Consider the following 17,381-nt stretch of genomic DNA (forward strand, 5'->3'; position numbering starts at 1 on the left):
CATTTCACTGATTCAGCTTTCTTCCTCTTTCTTCTGGACCTAAATGTTAGAATAAATGAAGTACCTGTGATCTTAAGGACGAAGGCTTAATATAAATAAATATAAGCAGGAAGGAGATTGGTAATTTTCAAATGATCTAAAATAGAATTGTCAGAGACAGGTTTAAGATTAGATGGCATTTATCATTACATTTAATTCACTTTGCAATTATGTTGATTGCAGGGCTTTGATTTCAGTTACTGCTCATTTCTTTCTTAATTGCTCAAAATGTTTCTCTTCTGCCAGTGAAATAGTTCAAGAGCAAAGACGTATCTTAAATTTATTGCTTTGGTTTCCTACATTCAAATTATTTCTCCTTCGTTGGAACAATTTAAATTTTTCAGAATGAGTTCAAATTAGTCGGATCACATTGATTGATTGATTGATTGATTATTACCATCAAGTCATTTCTGACTTCTAGCAATCACAAAGATATACTAGGTGAATATATGTTCTATGTTGATATCTATATGCAATATGCGAAATTGAAGAAAGTACATCAGTTTGGTTTATATCAAAATCCATTAGAGAAGAGGGAGTCATGACCTTTTAACACTGACATAGAACTAAAGATGCCGTTCTCTTGAGTACTATGGCTCTTCAAAATAATGCTTTCTTCTACTATACTACTAGGTATTTTATTTAGTGAGGATTTGACTAAATCAGATGAAGAGAAATTTTGAAAACCATTTTCTGTAAGTTTGCAAAGGGCAAAACTTTCAAAATGCATGTTGTTGCAAATCTTTTACATAATGCATTGTGGATTAGATACAGCCCTGATTTAGCAATAGCACAATGAGCAACCATACATACATACATACATACATACATACATACATACATACATACATACCTGTAGGAGAACAATGTCTGCAGTTCAATAGCTAGTTTTATATGATCAAAGATTTGTTAAAAATGAGTGAAACTTAAGACAAATATAGGAAATCCTTTCTAGGGTCCCATCTCGTGAACTATATGCTGAACTAATTATTACCAGAGATCAGTGTTGATAAGGACATCATAAAGAATTCCTGTCTTAAACAAAAGTTTATTGAATTAGAAATAATGACCAAAATGTTACCTTATGTCCTTTTCAAGGAATGAGCCAGCAACCTGATCCTGCCTTTAGCAGGGTATCAAGTCCTCCTAATGCCATGATGGCTCAAAGAGTTGGACCCTCGCAAAATTCAATATTGCCACATCCCCAGGCTTCACCAATGTATCCAACGCCAGAGATGAAGGGATGGCCTTCAGGAAACATTGCCAGGAGCAGGTGAGAGAAAAATCTTGGCATTTTCAGAATGACAATGACAGCACCAATGGAGGTTTTCGATAACAGGGAAAATAATAGGACGAAGCCTTTCTCTTGCCTCTTTTTCTACTTTTGCTTCAGATTTTAGTTTAACTGCATCTTGATGTATCAAACTGTCAGCAGATCCTTAAAACTACAAACAGCTTTCAAAAAATCGGGAACTGTCTGAAAAATGTGATCCAATTGCTCAACCCACTCATTTCCTTGGATATACTACTCTCCTGCATGGTAGAGAGGCTATATAGACCATGTGGTCAATTTAATGTAACAGGCGCTATGGCAAAGGAGAGCATTGCTTGTAAGAGAAGTTCAGATTACAGGTCAAATTAAGAACTTCTGTGACCTTTGTTCTTCAAATAGTCATTTATATAATTCTACTGATTCCACCAGTGATTAATTACTATACAAACTGTTTGCAGAAGGCAGTTAACGTTGATACTTTTGATTTTTGATATTTTTAATGCCAACGTATGACCAACCATTTTTTTTTTATTTTAACCCAATAACATGTTAGGTCTTAACTCGAACATGTTATTCTGTTAGATATAAATTAGGTTATTCCCATTTATATTTAATAGGTAAAGTGTTGTGTTCAGATAAAAGTTAGAGTACTTGATTTTAAAGATGTAGAACTTTAATATTGCAGACCTTAGATCAGTGATGAAATGTAAAATTTGTTACTATTGGTTCTGTGGGCGTGGCTTGGTGGGGGGGGGGTAATGTGACTGGGTGGACATGGCCAACTTTTTTTTTTTACTTTTAAAAGCATTTTTACTACAACCTTAAGAGGTTGCAGAAAAAGATGCTTTTAAAAGCCTCTGATGATTTGCGAGTTAATTCAGGAGGGGGGAGCGGACCTGGCGGGTATTACAGAGACCTGGTTGGGCCGGGAGGGGGGAGTCCCCCTCGTTGAGATGTGCCCACCGGGTTTCCGCGCATTTCATCAGCTGAGGGCTCAGGGTAGGGGTGGAGGAGTGGCGGTTATTGTAAAGGAAGGTCTTAATCCTAGGGAGGCCACTGTACCTCAGATTGCTGGATGTGAGTCTCTCCTTGTGAAGTGGGGCCATGGGATGCAGGTGGGCCTGCTGGTTGCGTACCTGGCTCCCTGCTGCGTGGCAGCGGCCCTGCCCGAGCTCCTCGGCGTCATAGCCGGGGTGGCGGTTGAGACCCCCAGGCTAATGGTCATGGGGGATTTCAACCTGCCGTCTATCGGTGAAACGTCTGAGGTGGCTCGGGAGTTCATGGCTTCCATGACAGCCATGGACCTGACTCAGTTAATTCATGGCCCTACTCATATAGGGGGACACACTCTGGACCTGGTTTCTATCTCTGGTCAGTGGCTGAATGTCTTGATATAGGGGATATAGTCATTGAACCCCTGTCATGGTCAGACCATTCTCTCCTTAGACTTGACCTTCTGACCGCCATTACCCTGCCGCAGGGAGGCGGAGCCAACTAGGTGGTTCCGCCCCAGGCGCCTGATGGATCCTGATAGGTTCCAATTGGAGCTTGGGCCATTTCCTGAGACTCTGGCTCACGACTCGACGGAAGACCTGGTGGCCGCCTGGGATAGGGCGGCCGCTGGTGCTTTAGATCGGGTCGTGCCTTTGCGGCCTCTGACCCGGCGCCGAATCGGCCTAGCTCCTTGGTTCTCCGAGGAGCTGAGGGAGATGAAGCGCCGGAAAAGACGCCTAGAGAGTAGTTGGAGGGATAGTCGTTCTGGATCTGACCGAACACTAGTGAGGTTTTATATCAAGACCTACTTAGTGGCGATAAAAGCGGCGAAGTGTAACTACTTCTCCGCTCTTATCGCGTCGGCAGATAATCGCCCAGCCGCCTTGTTTAGAGTGACCTGCTCCCTTCTCCATCTGGGAGCGCGGGAAGACCCCTTGCAAGGGCGTGCTGAGGATTTTGCATGTTATCTGCACGATAAAATCGCTCAGATTCGGGACGGCTTGGACTCTGACTGGGTGGGTTCAGGCGATGTATCTGAGGCGGGTCTTGAGAATGTCATCTGGGAGGAGTTCGATTCTGTGACTCCCGAGGACGTGGACAGGATGCTGGGGAGATTGAACGCAATCACATGTTTATTGGACCCGTGTCCCTCCTGGCTGGTGCTGGCTACCCGGGAGGTTACACGAGGCTGGCTCCAGAGGATTATTAACGCTTCTCTGAGCGAGGGTGTCTTGCCTCCCGCCTTGAAAGAGGCGGTGGTGAGGCCCCTCCTCAAGAAGCCTTTTCTGGATCCGGCTGTTTTGGCAAACTACCGTCCTGTCTCCAACCTTCGCTTTGTGGCGAAGGTTGTTGAGAGTGTGGTTGCGCGACAGCTCCCACAGTACCTGGATGAAGCTGTCTATCTGGATCCGTTCCAGTCCGGCTTCAGGCCTGGGTACAGCACGGAAACGGCATTGGTCGCGTTGGTTGATGAACTCTGGAGGGCTCGGGACAGGGGTTGTTCCTCTGTCCTGGTCCTAGTAGATCTCTCAGCGGCTTTTGATACCATCGACCATGGTATCATGCTGCGCCGGCTGGAGGGGTTGGGAGTGGGAGGCACCGTTTTACGGTGGTTCTCGTCTTATCTCTCCGACCGGTCGCAGTCTGTGTTGGCAGGGGGGCAGAGGTCGACCCCGAGGCACCTCGTTTGTGGGGTGCCACAAGGGTTGGTCCTCTCGCCTCTCCTGTTCAACATTTATGTGAAGCCGCTGGGCGAGATCATCTGTGGATTTGGGGTGCGATGCCATCTGTACGCTGATGATACTCAGCTGTACATCTCCACCCCAGACCACCCCAACGATGTCCTTGAAGTGATGTCCCGGTGCCTGGAGGCCGTGCGGGTCTGGATGGGGAGGAACAGGCTTCGACTCAACCCTTCCAAGACCGAGTGGCTGTGGATGCCGGCGTCCCGATATAGCCAGCTGGTGCCAACTCTGGCTATTGGGGGCGAGTCAGTGGCCCCCACGGAGAGGGCTCGCAACTTGGGCGTCCTCCTGGATGCACGGCTGTCTTTAGAAGAACATATGACGGCCGTGGCCAGGGGGGCTTTTTATCAGGTTCGCCTGATACGCCAATTGCGTCCCTTTCTGGATCGGGACTCCTTATGCACGGTCACTCATGCCCTAGTCACCTCTCGCCTGGACTACTGCAATGCTCTCTACATGGGGCTCCCCTTGAGGAGCACCCGGAGGCTCCAGCTGGTCCAGAATGCGGCCGCGCGGGTAATTATGGGAGCGACTTGGCGCTCCCATGTGTCACCTTGCCTGTGCGAGCTGCACTGGCTCCCGGTGGTCTTCCGGGTGCGCTTCAAGGTATTGGTTCTCACCTTTAAAGCGCTCCATGGCTTAGGGCCCAGCTATTTGCGAGACCACCTTCTGCCACCAATAACCTCCCATCAGCCAGTTCAGTCCCACAGAGAGGGCCTCCTTAGGGTGCCGTCGGTCAAGCAATGCCGACTGACGACCCCCAGGGGGAGGGCCTTCTCTGTGGGGGCACCCGCCCTCTGGAACGAGCTACCCCCAGGAATACGACTAATCCCCGACCTCCGTACCTTCCGTCGAGCTTTGAAGACCTTCCTATTCCAGCAAGCTGGGCTGGCTTGAAATTTTTAAAGGGTTTTTAAGGGGTAATGGGTTTTTAAATACTTCAGGAAGCCAATTGGATTTAATTCTGTTTTAAATTATTTTAAATTTTGTATTGTATGTATTTTAATCTGGCTGTGCACCGCCCTGAGTCCTTCAGGAGAAGGGCGGTATACAAATTTAAATATAATAGTAATAGTAATAGTAATAATAATAATAATAATAATAATAATAATAATAATAATAATAATAATAATAATAATAATCCCAGCTGAGCTGCGCAATCATCAGAGGCTTTTTTAAAAAACGTTTAAAAGCATTTTTTTCGGCCGAAGAGGTTGTAGAAAAAATGCTTTTAAAAGTAAAAAAAAAAAAAAAAACCTCTGATGAGCGCACGGCTCAGCTGGGATGGGGGGGGCGCAGGGATTTTTGGTCCCGGTTCTCCGAACCATCTGCCACCATCGCTACCGGATCGGGCAATCTGGTCTAAACTGGGAGCATTTCACCCCTGCCTTAGATATCTTAAGAAGTATAAGACAAAAAGAAATTAAAATTAACCAGAGACCATTGCTATGCATCATGTTATACTTGCTCACCTTGAATGACGTTTGCCATTTTGAAAGCCACTTCAATATTGATGGTATTCATCTCCTATTATCTTGTGAAATTGTAGTTACTGTATATTCAATAATTTATCTTCTTCTTCTTCTTCTTTTTTTTTTTTTGCTATTCTTTTGCCCCATAGTTCTTTTCCACAGCAGCAGTTCAGCCACCCAGGGAATCCTGCAAGTTACAATATGATGCATATGAACAGTGGTGGAAGCCACATGGCCCAAATGAATATCACTTCTATGCCTATGTCAGGAATGCCCATGGGCCCTGATCAGGTAAGTGGCATTCCATTTCTAGAGATCACCAGCCAGGATCAGTTCCTTTAAATACTTTAAGGTAGAAATCTGTGGAGATTCTCATGGTTATCCCAGAGGTGCTTTTTCCAAAAAGCAACTGGACTTACTTGGTTTTTCTCCTTTGGAAACATTTCGCTTGTCATCCAAGAAGCTTCTTCCGTTCAGAACGGAAGAAGCTTCTGGGATAAGAAGCAAAACATTTTCAAAGGAAAAAAGCCACGAAAGTCCCATTGCCTTTTGGAAAAAGTACCTTTGGGACTACTTTTAAAGTAGATATTCTCAATATTTTCAAGTCTGATTCATAAATGAGTGTGCTTGGTTTTTTTCTTGTATATTTTCTTTTTTCTCACAAATTTTCAATTCTATATTATTCCAATAGATTGTCATTAGCTTTCTGCAAGATGAAGAATTTGTAATGGGAAAATAACTACCCATTATCATTCCAGGATCATAACTCTGGGATCCTGTTCTTGGGAATATAGGAGTGCAAATGTAACTGACATCTTTCTACCAAAATTCATTCCGTAGTGTTCAAAGCACTAATTGCCAATTAATTTGTGTTTATATACTTAATCTCTAGAATTGCAATATTACTTTCACTATATTCTACTGTTTGTTTCTCTTATATTTTTCTATTGTTCTTTTCTGCAGAAATACTGCTGACATATCCTGCCAGGATCCCCTAACAGGCTGATGCCATAGAAGTTGGTGAACTATATTACAGAAAACGCACGAGTGTCATGTCAAACATGTAGCCTTATGGGGGGGGGGGACCACTCCCTTTCCATGAAGATCTCCTAAGTGACTTTATAAGTTATGAAGTTTGGATGTGATCGATAGAATCAAAATGTCACTGTATAATGTTATAAAAGGGTCAACTATTACTTTGGCATTCTACAATTGGAACATGGCAACAACTTTTGAGTAGGTGTAATGGGAAGATAGTTTGTAGACTAATTCTGTTTACGGTAGCTATTCAAAGCCCATAACCACAGGCAGACCAAAGTGCCTGAAGAAATCTTAGTAATAATCTTGAATTACATAATAAGAGCCTCTGACAGAATGTAGTTCTTGGCCTTGATGTAATCATGAAACAAAGCGTTCAACCGTCATGCTGCTGTTAAAGTTGCTTCCATATGTTGGAATTTGGATGTGCATATTTCAGCTCATGCCCGTCATAGAATCCAAATCGTGTTTTTGATGCCAAAAGGTTTCAGGGAGAGAGGTATAATTATGACAGAGATCTCCACCCTGATGTGCAGGTGTGTGCACTTTACAAAATGGTATATGGAAATGCAATATGGTTAAGAATGATTAGATGGACCTCTCCCTTGTTAAGATCATTCTAAATTGCTGTTACATACTGTGTTTCTAATCATGGTAATAAGAAGCAATAATCACAGTTCCTGAACTTCACATAAAACTCAAAAAAGACATTGGAGTTGGAAACAAAACTGTTTGTGAATATGTTTTGTAAATATCTTAAGATGTTGTACGATAAATATATGACTTTTGTAGGTCACTAACTCATTTTTGCAGAGTTTGTGAAGCTATTTAACAAAAGATAATTTCTGTAAACTCAATTTAGTTAGAGTCGTCCAAATAGGATTTTTTATTATTATTATTTAAATGGTTTTGGAGCTGGGTATTTGTAGCCCTTGTTGTCTCTTGGTTTCTGACAATTTATTTAGAAAAATATGTATTGGCTTTTAAAGATATTTTGGGCATATTTTAGTGGTCTTAAATTTTTCTCTATACCTTAAGTGTGCACTTTGTTACTTTTTTTAATAGAGAGCAATTTGATGACAAAAAGGCTCATTTTAGCTGTTAACAGTTTGTTGAATTTTTAATATAATCTGCTTTTTCAACAAAAGAGCCTCTGCTCCAGGCCACTTGGCTAACTTTTAAAGAAATTCAGTGTTTCTCAGAACATGTTTTTGTGTGTATTAAATGTCTTCTGTCATCTGGAGGCCAAATCTCTTGTGTAACTTACCCAGAATCTTTTATGAATGGCAATTAATTATATTACACCTTATTGCAATATGGGCAACAAATAAATTTATTTTTATGCATTACCCTTCATATCATTATCTACAATTTAAGGCTAGAAATGCCATAGTTTTTCTTTCCATTTATAGCAAATAAATGAAAGTCTGTGTATTGCCTTTTTCCAGGAAAATAACTGTAGTGATTCAGAATGAACTATTTCAAAAGGTAGATTAAAATGTCTGAAGCAGTGTAGTGTGTAGTTTCATTATTCCTATTACATTTTCAAATTAGTTCTTCTTGAATATGTAAACTGGTGATTTTCATTACAATATTTGATTTGTATTGGAAATTTATTTTAATTTTTGCAGAAGCTTTGCAATTTTATTCTGAGCGATACAATTACTTTGCTCCCTCTACTCCAAGGCTGCTGTATTTTGAGCACACACTGAATTTATTGCCTTTTTATATAATTCACTCAGTGATTGTATTTCATTTTCTTAAAGTTGTCTTTTAAATATTTGAGTTTTGATCCAGAGTTATGTGTGTTCTGATGTGCATATTTTCCCTGCAAATGACCAGAAGCCTCCTGGCCCTTTTACTTTTTCTGAAGTATCAGTTAATCTGTAAGTTAATGAATTATATTTAATGTTTAAATTGTAATAGCTTTGAGTAATTATTTAAAGCGTAATTTAGATGAAACTCCACATCTCATCACATATTAAATACCTTAATAGTAAATAATTGAGGAAATATGTTGCACACATTCATATCATAATTTCTGGGCATTCAGGGTGCCTTTTGAGGCTTGTTGTGTTGTGGATCTTATTACAGTAAAAAAAAAAAGCTTTTTAGAAGCCATTTTAAGTGCAAAGTGCGACTTCATGGTAAAAAGCTAAAAAGCAGATGTGTACAAAACTTTAGGAATTCCAAACTAGTTTCAAGTTTGAAAGGGGGTGTTCTGATATCCTGGGAAGCATTCTGAGTAATATGAAAACTCTTCCTATGAAGTAGGAATGGTTGGTAAAATTTCAACTTTTATAAGGTTTGAGGATTTTGGTAACAGCTGTGAGTTTAGTTGCTTTGTAAAATTTGGTCTCTCATCTGACAAAGTTTCTGTTTCCCCCCTATTTCAATTCTGGTTTCATTATGATTACGTTTTCAAATTAGTTCTTTCTGAATAGGAATATTCCTGAGTATTTCTAAACTCTGGTAGTATTTGTTGTCCACTGATTCTTTCCCCTGTTGCTATTTCTTTGATTCCAGCAATTTCAAGTTTAATTTTATTAAGTAGAAAAACAACCATACATTTCAAAAAGTTCATTTTGAATAGCTGCTAAGAAGAACAATCTTTAAGTATTGTTAATTCAAAGTATCAACTTTCAGCCACAATTGGGGCTGGAATTTTGGTCACAAGTCATGATGGTCACAAAACACACCCAAGTTGATTGGACCTGGTTTTATAACAATAGTTAAGGAAACCGCAAAGTTATACATCTGAATCATGCGGTTGTAAAGTGACTCACACAATCATAAAAACAGGTCAGAAACCAGCAACCTGCAGGAAACAGGCAAAAAAGTTGCATGCTGTGGTCACATGACCACAGGATATTGCAGTCAGTCATAAATGTGAGCTGGTTACTAAGCACCTGAAATGTAGTCATCACTAGCACTGATGATGTTACTTAGGTAGGGTAATGAAACGTCTGCAAGAAAATGACCAAGCTCAGAGAGCACCAAGGACCCCTCATTTCAACCCTGAGCTATAAATAATCCCCTTTAAAAAACACCCTGCGGCAGTATATTTAGTAGCTGTAGTGCTGATTCTACAGCATTTGGATGGTTTATTATCGCAAAAAGATTAGAAGGTACTAATGTCTTTTAAAATTGTCTTTGTAATAAGCCCATTCTCATCCCATCCAATTTGTTTGCTAGGGTGCATCCATTTTTTTCTGTTTATTCTTTGTGTTTGGTTAACCAGTTTAGCTACTTTCCGCCTAAACTTTTTTCTTTATGCTTTTACTTTAGTAAAACCTTTTTCAGATGAAACCATTTGAAAGTTACACAAACTAGCATAGACAATTTAGTAGCAGACTGCCATGTGGCAGCAATGTTGAAACCCTTCAAATGAGAGCAATATTTGTTAGCTCAGGAGAAAGGCATGCAGTATCTAAAATTAATTCTGGAATTAGTTTATACTTAAAATGACTCGTACAATTGATCTTTACATCACACAAAGCCGCCTGTGGGCGCTGGCATTTTAAAGAAAGGGTTTGATTTGGGATGTGGTCTTGTTTATATTGTTTTAATTTGTTTTGTTTGAATGTGGATAATAATGCAAATAAAGGTTTCTATTTGAAACTAAACTTTGGTGGCATGATTAAATCTCAAATTGTAAACACAATATACTTTCACTTACATTTTTACTCCTGAATTATATTCTGTCCTGGCAAACTGACTACGTTGAATTTCCAAAATCAGGTGATATGTAGAGTTGGGTATAATGCATAAAGGAAACATTTTTCATTCAGAAAAAGCCTGAATATAATTAGATAGTATTTAGTGGCATAATTGCCTGTTACACATTTGATATTAGGTGAGAGTTTCAACATAATGGTTCCATAGAATGCTTCCATACATACACCACACTTATAATTATTCCATATCTGTAAAAACAAAACAGCCAGCCCAGATCAAATTCTGTAATTGCCACTTTAAGCTAACATTGGCTATATATAGCTTTTACTCATCTTCAAACTGAAGTTCCTTTTCTCTGTGCAGTTTGACCATAGTCAAAATGATTTAAACTTAGATTGTAGGCCACGTGACAAACTTCAGTGTAAATCGTGATATTTTTGGCATCTCCCACAGACTTCTATGTAAATAAGGGATGTAAATCGAACAAGTTCCTACACAGGTTTTATCTAGCATAAGGTAGGAAATAGGTTAAATTTTGTACTGAATCTTTCAACTTAGTAAGGTTTGCAGTGTCACCTATCTTGAAATAGGTGATGTTGTACTCTCTTTAGGAAGCCATCACTTGAGCTAACCATCATAGATGACTATATTCCTGCCACCAAATTCTCTTTTTTGAGAAAGTAAGTAGAGAAAGTAGTAGGGTGGCAGCTAAACGGGTTTCTGGGTAACAATTATCTGGATCCCTTCTATTCTGGGTTCAGATTTGAAAATGAGATGAAAGCTGCATTTCTGAGATTTGGAGGCTATGGCATCTCGCTTTTTCTTACTGGATCACATAGCAGTTTATGATATTAAATTATGATACCCAGTTGGGCCACTTACAAGGACTCGGGATTGGAGACAATGTGTTAGAGATTTTGCTCTTAAATGGATATTTCCAATTGCTGATGGGAGAGAAAAGGTCGCTATTTCTATTTTGGGTTTTAAAAAGTTCAGTCTTTTACTTTCCTCAGTGTGCCATGCATGAAAGCTCTGATATTACAAATTAGTATCCCATGGAAAGATAATCTGCTAGGTTTGGGTGAGGCACCGGTACTATGCTAATAAGGCTTCAGTCTGTATCTCCATTCATGACTTTACAGGAGTTGTAGAAATTTTGACTTTTGAGAAACTGACCGGCACAGAAGAGGCTCAGAATGAATCCCCCTAAGAGGAGTTCCTGTTTCTGCAAAGGCCATCTGGTACCAGGACAGTTCCATGCTTAGCTATACACAGGGTAGGTCTCCTCTGAAAGAGTGTGTGTACAATTTGGGGGGGGGGCTCCTCCTGGAATCTCAGTACCATCTCACCAGTGGTGGGTTGTCCCCGGTTCACACCGGTTCTATAGAACTGGTAGTAAAACCGGCGGGAGGCTCCGCCCACTGACCCCGATGTCATCCGAACACTCTGAGCATGCACGCACGACCCCATTGCGAACCGGTAGTAAAGGTAAGTAGAATCCACCCTTGCATCTCACCTTGCCAAAGCAACAGGTGCCAGTTGTGGCAGGAGAACCTCCTTCCATTAATTTGCCAGTTGTACTCTTCTCTAGATCAGGATGTGCTAACTATAATTACTTGTGCCCTTGTTACCTCTCAATAGCATTGTTACAATTCACAACATGAATTTACTCTGCAAGACAACTTGGGAGCTGGAGCAGAATGCCATTGTTTGCTTTGCTCACTGATAAAAGATGATACATGTAACTATTACCAGTGCTGGCTGACTTCTAGGTCTTATTTACTAGTTACCTATGAAGCTCTTTATGGATGAGAGCCATGCTAACTTCATGACTCCAGATGTATACGCCATAATGTTCAGGCTGAGAAAGCATGCTAAGAGTTCTCCTTACTAGGAAATCGAGGCTAGTAGAATGTCTTCCTTACTCTGGAGTCGCTGGCTACTGAATGGCACCTCATGAAGAAGTGCCTCTTAGAAGCTCTGGGGAAAACAAGGGTTAGGGTTGCTTCATGACTCTCTATTACTGTGGCTTTATGCCTTTTTCATCGAATTGTGTTGAAAGTTGTGTGCATGTGTGTTACAAAAACAGAGAGGTAGTCCTAGCTCTAAGTGGAGCTAGGAACTTTGCTAAGCAAAGCGGTTGCTAAGTGAGAATTCATGTGATGCATAGCACATCCGAGGCTCTTAGTCTGGATCTTCCTGCATGATTGCAATGCTTTCAATGTGCAGCTCTTGCAATCCCTTTCTTGCCAGTCAATCTTTCTGCAATGGGGGGGGGAACCCCTCACAGGTCAGCCACAAAACAATATATACTGATTGTAATGGTGACCATGTGATTGAGGGACGTTGCCTCAGAAGGTTGTACTAGTCATAAATAGGCCGCAATTTTTTTCAGTACCACTGTAACTCCAATGAATGGTTGGTAGGCAAGCACTATGATTATATAAATAAAATACAAAACAAGTTCTCAATGGTGGAAGATGAAATGTGTAATAGAAAAACAACTGATATGTTCAAGTAATGGAATAAGAGAAATTTCTTTGAGACTGAATCTGGAAATAGTTCAATTTTTTAGAAGTCAGGTCTTACTGGGAAAGGTTCTTTCCCATTCTCTCCCATCCAATAAGTTGTGTTTGTAAACTTTCAGAAATGTATTTCTTCTAATATACAGGTTATATAAATTCATATTTTGGCAACAAACTAGAATTAAGTTGCTTGTATAGTGATCACATAATTATCTTTTTAAAAAAGCTCCAAATATAAAAGTAAACAAGTGCTTTTTTATAGTAATAATTTTGGTTTTTTTTAAACATACAGTATAACCACAAAGACTTAATACAAATCCAACTTTGTTAAAATTCAAGACATACATCAACTGCTTTTAATTTTGCAGTGGTATTTTTTTTTTTAAAAAAATGATCAATTCTAAAGTTTAATTATGCAGTGAAGTGACATTTTTAGAAATGATATTGGGGCATGCCAATATTTCAGTAACAAAAATCTTCTGGATTGGATTTTTTTTGAAATGGAACACTGAGTATTTACAATACAATGCTGGAAAGGTGGTTTCTCCAAGTGAGGGTTTATTTTCTGTTTCTTCTCTCAACTCAAGGAAGATGTGAAAACTGTGAACTAAATTGCATTTTGTAGTACACAAACAAGTGACAATATTACAGTGGTGAATTGGTGCTTTTTTCAGTAATATCCTTTGCAGATCCTAGAATCCCTTAACAGATTTTTTTTTTTTATCAGTGCTTCAAAGTTTAATTTGTCCAAGCCAGAAAGGAAAAAAAAAGTGTTATTATCTTCATTTGTCTTTCCAATGCTTTCATTTAAAGAAAATATAAAATTGTCTTCTGTTGAAATCTGTGCTTTTGCCTTTCAGGATTCTAAAGGTTGCAATTTTTCGCTGCTGTCCTCTTTTGGAATAGTATCTCGGGTGATTGACTGAAATAAAATAGCTTGTGAAGCAAGTGAGGTATAATCCAAAGCAAATGCGAGTTAAACTAGTAGGATACAGGTTCTTGACAACAGTAGTCTCCAGAAGATAACTGCATCATTTTGGACTGCATAAAAATGCAAATATCCTATTTACCTTAGCATCAAAGTTCATCCAGTCTTCCATGCTAAGATTATGATTCAGTCTGAAATCATACATACTTTATTAAGTCTGTACAAGAATTCAAGTTCCGGCCAGTTTATGTCCTCACTGAGGTCTAGCAGTTGTAAGAAATTACCCCTCCCAGCCTTCCCAAAGTTGCCCTCTGTGAAATAGAAATAAAAGACATCATTAGTTCATTGTCATTGTAACTGATTGGACTATGAAACAGAAGTCTAATTTTATCAAGGTCACACGAGGAAAAGAATATGAACCACAGGGGCTACATATGGAACCTTCTATAAAAGTAGAGACCATCATCTCCCTTACTTGGCAACTGAATTTTTAGAAGGAATTTGACATCTATATTAAGAGCTGTGGTGGCGCAGTGGTTAAAATTCAGCATTGCAGGCTAACTTTGTCCACAACCAGGAGTCTGATCCTGAGCAGTTCAAGGTTGATTCAAGCCTTCCATCCTTCAGAGGTCGGTAAAATGAGGACCTAGATTGTTGGGGGCAATGTACTGACATTGTATGTATGACAGTATATCATAGGACAGTGATGGCGAGCCTTTTCGGCATCGAGTGCCCAAATCAGAACCGCTTGTGTATGTGTGTGTGCGCGCCAGAGCGCCGGAAACCTGAAGACCAGCTGGCTGGTGCGCGCATGCCTATTTTTTCAACATTTTTTGGGCTGTTTTTGGCCCAAAAACAGGCTGGAAAATGGCCCAAAAAATGGCCTGTTTTTTGGCCATTGTTCGAGATGTTTTCCGGTGCTCCGTGCCCGCGAAGACCACCACCAGAAACCAAAAGAGCAGCTGGCGATGGGCACGTGCCCACAGAGAGAGCTCTGTGTGACACCTCTGGCACATGTGCCATAGATTTGCCATCATGGTCATAGGGCAATAACTTTTGAGGGAGGAAGGGAAAGGAAAGGAAAGGAAAGGAAAGGAAAGGAAAGGAGATCACAGTCACACAAGGTTCTCATGTAATGCTCTGCAATGATTTACTTAACTACAGTAACCAGAATCTGCTAGAACTGCTGTTGCTAAAATGTGCGTTCAATAATATTCTGCTTTACAAATGCATCGTAATGTAATGCAAATTCCAATCCCAATTGCCATTATTAACTAGGGACTACCTGTAGCTATAATCTGATATTTAAGCTTGGGCTCAAGTTTTGAGCTCCAGTTTTTGCTTTAGATTGGCACAGCTAGAAGGCAGCTGACACATTTGCCTAATGCGCTCTACATAGGTAAGTTCTTGATTTATGACCATGAGCCCCAAATTTCTGTTCCTAAGCAAGGAAGCTCTTGAGTTTTGCCCAATTTTATGGTCCTTTTTTGCCATAACTGTTAAGCAAATCACGGCAATTAAGTGACTTGTGATCATTAAGCAAATCTATCTTCCCCCATTGACTTTGCTTATTGGAAGTCAGCTGGAAATATTGCAAATAGGTGATCACATGATCCCAGGACATGCAACTGTTATGAATACATGCCAGTTGCTAAGCATCTGAACTTTGATCTGAAGAGTGTGGGGTTGCTGCAACAGTTGTGTGAAAAATAGTTATGTCATTTTTTTCTGTGCCACTATAACTTTGAAGGTCACTGAATGAATGTAGGCCAAGACTACCTCTATATACGCATCATAAGGCAGCATTCCACTCTGATTAACAGACACATTCAGAATTCAGGGGAAAAAAAGATCCTCTTCTAAATATTGGACCTCCATGATACAGTAATTCAGCTTTGAAGGTTCCATCATATTAGGATTGAACCCAGTAAACCTTTTGCTAGAGACTCTAAATATTAGATGAGGTCCATCATTCTGTCAACCTTCTCTCTGTTAAGATGGACTAAAACAGGATATATGCAGTTGTAAATATGTACTGTGTGCAAGAAATAAATAAAAATAACGAAGCAAAAACTAATGATTTACAAGAATAAATTCCAACTTACAGTGACTTGGAAGATGAAGATCTTTTCATTTCTGGCCATTTTCGACGTTGAAACTGCCTAATTTTTGAGACACAATAGGACAGAAAAATTAATTACACACCTTATTGAAGAAAGGAAGGAAGGGAGGAAGGAAGGAAGAAAAAGAAAAGAAAGAAAGAAAGAAAGGAAGGAAGGAAGGAAAGAAAGAAAGAAAGAAAGAAAGAAAAGAAAAGAGAAAAGAAAAGAAAAGAAAAGAAAAAAGAAAGAAAAAAAAGAAAAGAAAAGAAAAGAAAAAAGAAAAAAGAGAAAAGAAAAGAAAAGAAAAGAAAGAAAAAAACAAAACAAAAACCCAAGCAAGCATGCTGGGTAGGCACTTGAACATTTCTAACATTAAAATACCAAAAGGAACCCAATGTTTTGCTGTCCTCAACATAATTCTATCTGCCTATGGATTATTTTAATATTTAGTGTAGATTTACTTCTGGGCATGGGGAAACGTATAATTAGTATTAGTACCTGTATTGTTCATAGCTTCCATCTTTAAGACCTAAATGAAGAAAATAGTACTAATTAGCAAGAGTTCATGGAAGCAAGGGGGGAGAAAAGCATATTGTAAAATTAATCTATCAAAAGTTTGTTTTAAGTACTGTGGCATTTTCCAAACACAGAAGTTTGAGAGAACAAAACCACACCAGCTGCATGTAGAATGAGAATCTACACATTCAATTTACATTCCCATAATAACTTTAAAGCTGGTTCACATTTATTATGCACCAACTGCAGTTTGATACAGAGGCAAAGTGATGGAATACTGAATTTAAATAAAGTCATTGAGTTAAGCCATTCTGCACTTTTTACACTGCTACTCCACAAAGCTACATATAGTTAATAACTACTACTTTATCACTTGAAAGTTCCCAATGTCTGTATTCTTATTTATCTTACCAGTGTAAGACCTATGATAAATTCTAGAATTTATTTATAAATTCATACCATACCTTCCTTAATTAGAACTGGGGGAATTAATGAAGACGCTTCCCGTAACATCTATATGAAGTTTAAATATGTGATTGAAACCTATCCCTGATTTAGATTTCCTGTTTAAACTACTTAAAGGTATATACAAGTGACTTAAAATAGTATCATTCTAATTATTTAAGCACACTCCTCTTACCAAAGTGAAATAAAAACTGAACTTACCAAGTTCCATATTTCGGGTCCTTGGGTTGCACTGTTTATGGCCTTTGCAACTTCTCAATTCCATGAGCTGCACATGAAGTTGGTTGAGAACATCTCTATGCAGTGTGTTTACTGCATTAATCAGCTGCACAAAGAAACAATTTTTAAATTATAGCAGGTATTCAATAAGGAGAGGAGAGATTGCATTGATTTTTTTTTCCAGTGTATTTGAGTTGCAGGAATAATCAAGGGGAAGATTAGCATTCAGCTCTGAATAACATGCCACCATTTTGTGTACAGGAAAAAAAAAAAGACAAATGAATTGATGTGAAAGGTTTATGTGGAATCTCCCTATCTAACCAATCAATGTGCTTTTTTCGTAAGAGACCCAGTGAATGTTTAAATAAATGCAGTTCAGGGCAGTCTG

At 39.4% G+C, this 17,381-nt stretch overlaps 2 protein-coding genes across 2 annotated transcripts in view; one reads left to right on the top strand and one right to left on the bottom strand.

Annotated features, from left to right (window-relative positions):
* The window catches only part of NCOA3 (nuclear receptor coactivator 3), a 105,056-nt gene extending 96,972 nt beyond the window's left edge, over positions 1 to 8,084 (top strand). Inside the window, exons 21-23 of the mRNA XM_070941720.1 lie at positions 1,138 to 1,312; positions 5,672 to 5,813; positions 6,486 to 8,084. Coding sequence (XP_070797821.1) covers positions 1,138 to 1,312; positions 5,672 to 5,813; positions 6,486 to 6,497 — 329 coding nt within the window. The 3' untranslated portion in view covers positions 6,498 to 8,084. The remainder of the gene's footprint in view (positions 1 to 1,137; positions 1,313 to 5,671; positions 5,814 to 6,485) is intronic.
* A 5,085-nt stretch (positions 8,085 to 13,169) lies between these two features.
* Positions 13,170 to 17,381, bottom strand: part of SULF2 (sulfatase 2) — a 113,964-nt gene continuing 109,752 nt past the window's right edge. Inside the window, exons 18-21 of the mRNA XM_070940035.1 lie at positions 16,976 to 17,099; positions 16,292 to 16,322; positions 15,797 to 15,853; positions 13,170 to 14,002 (exon numbers count right to left, since the gene is read on the bottom strand). Coding sequence (XP_070796136.1) covers positions 13,972 to 14,002; positions 15,797 to 15,853; positions 16,292 to 16,322; positions 16,976 to 17,099 — 243 coding nt within the window. The 3' untranslated portion in view covers positions 13,170 to 13,971. The remainder of the gene's footprint in view (positions 14,003 to 15,796; positions 15,854 to 16,291; positions 16,323 to 16,975; positions 17,100 to 17,381) is intronic.

The sequence above is a fragment of the Pituophis catenifer genome, unplaced genomic scaffold (assembly GCF_029215685.1).
Source record: "Pituophis catenifer annectens isolate HBS135680 unplaced genomic scaffold, rPitCat1.0.hap2 SCAF_3, whole genome shotgun sequence".
In the NCBI taxonomy this organism is placed as follows: Eukaryota; Metazoa; Chordata; class Lepidosauria; order Squamata; family Colubridae; genus Pituophis; species Pituophis catenifer.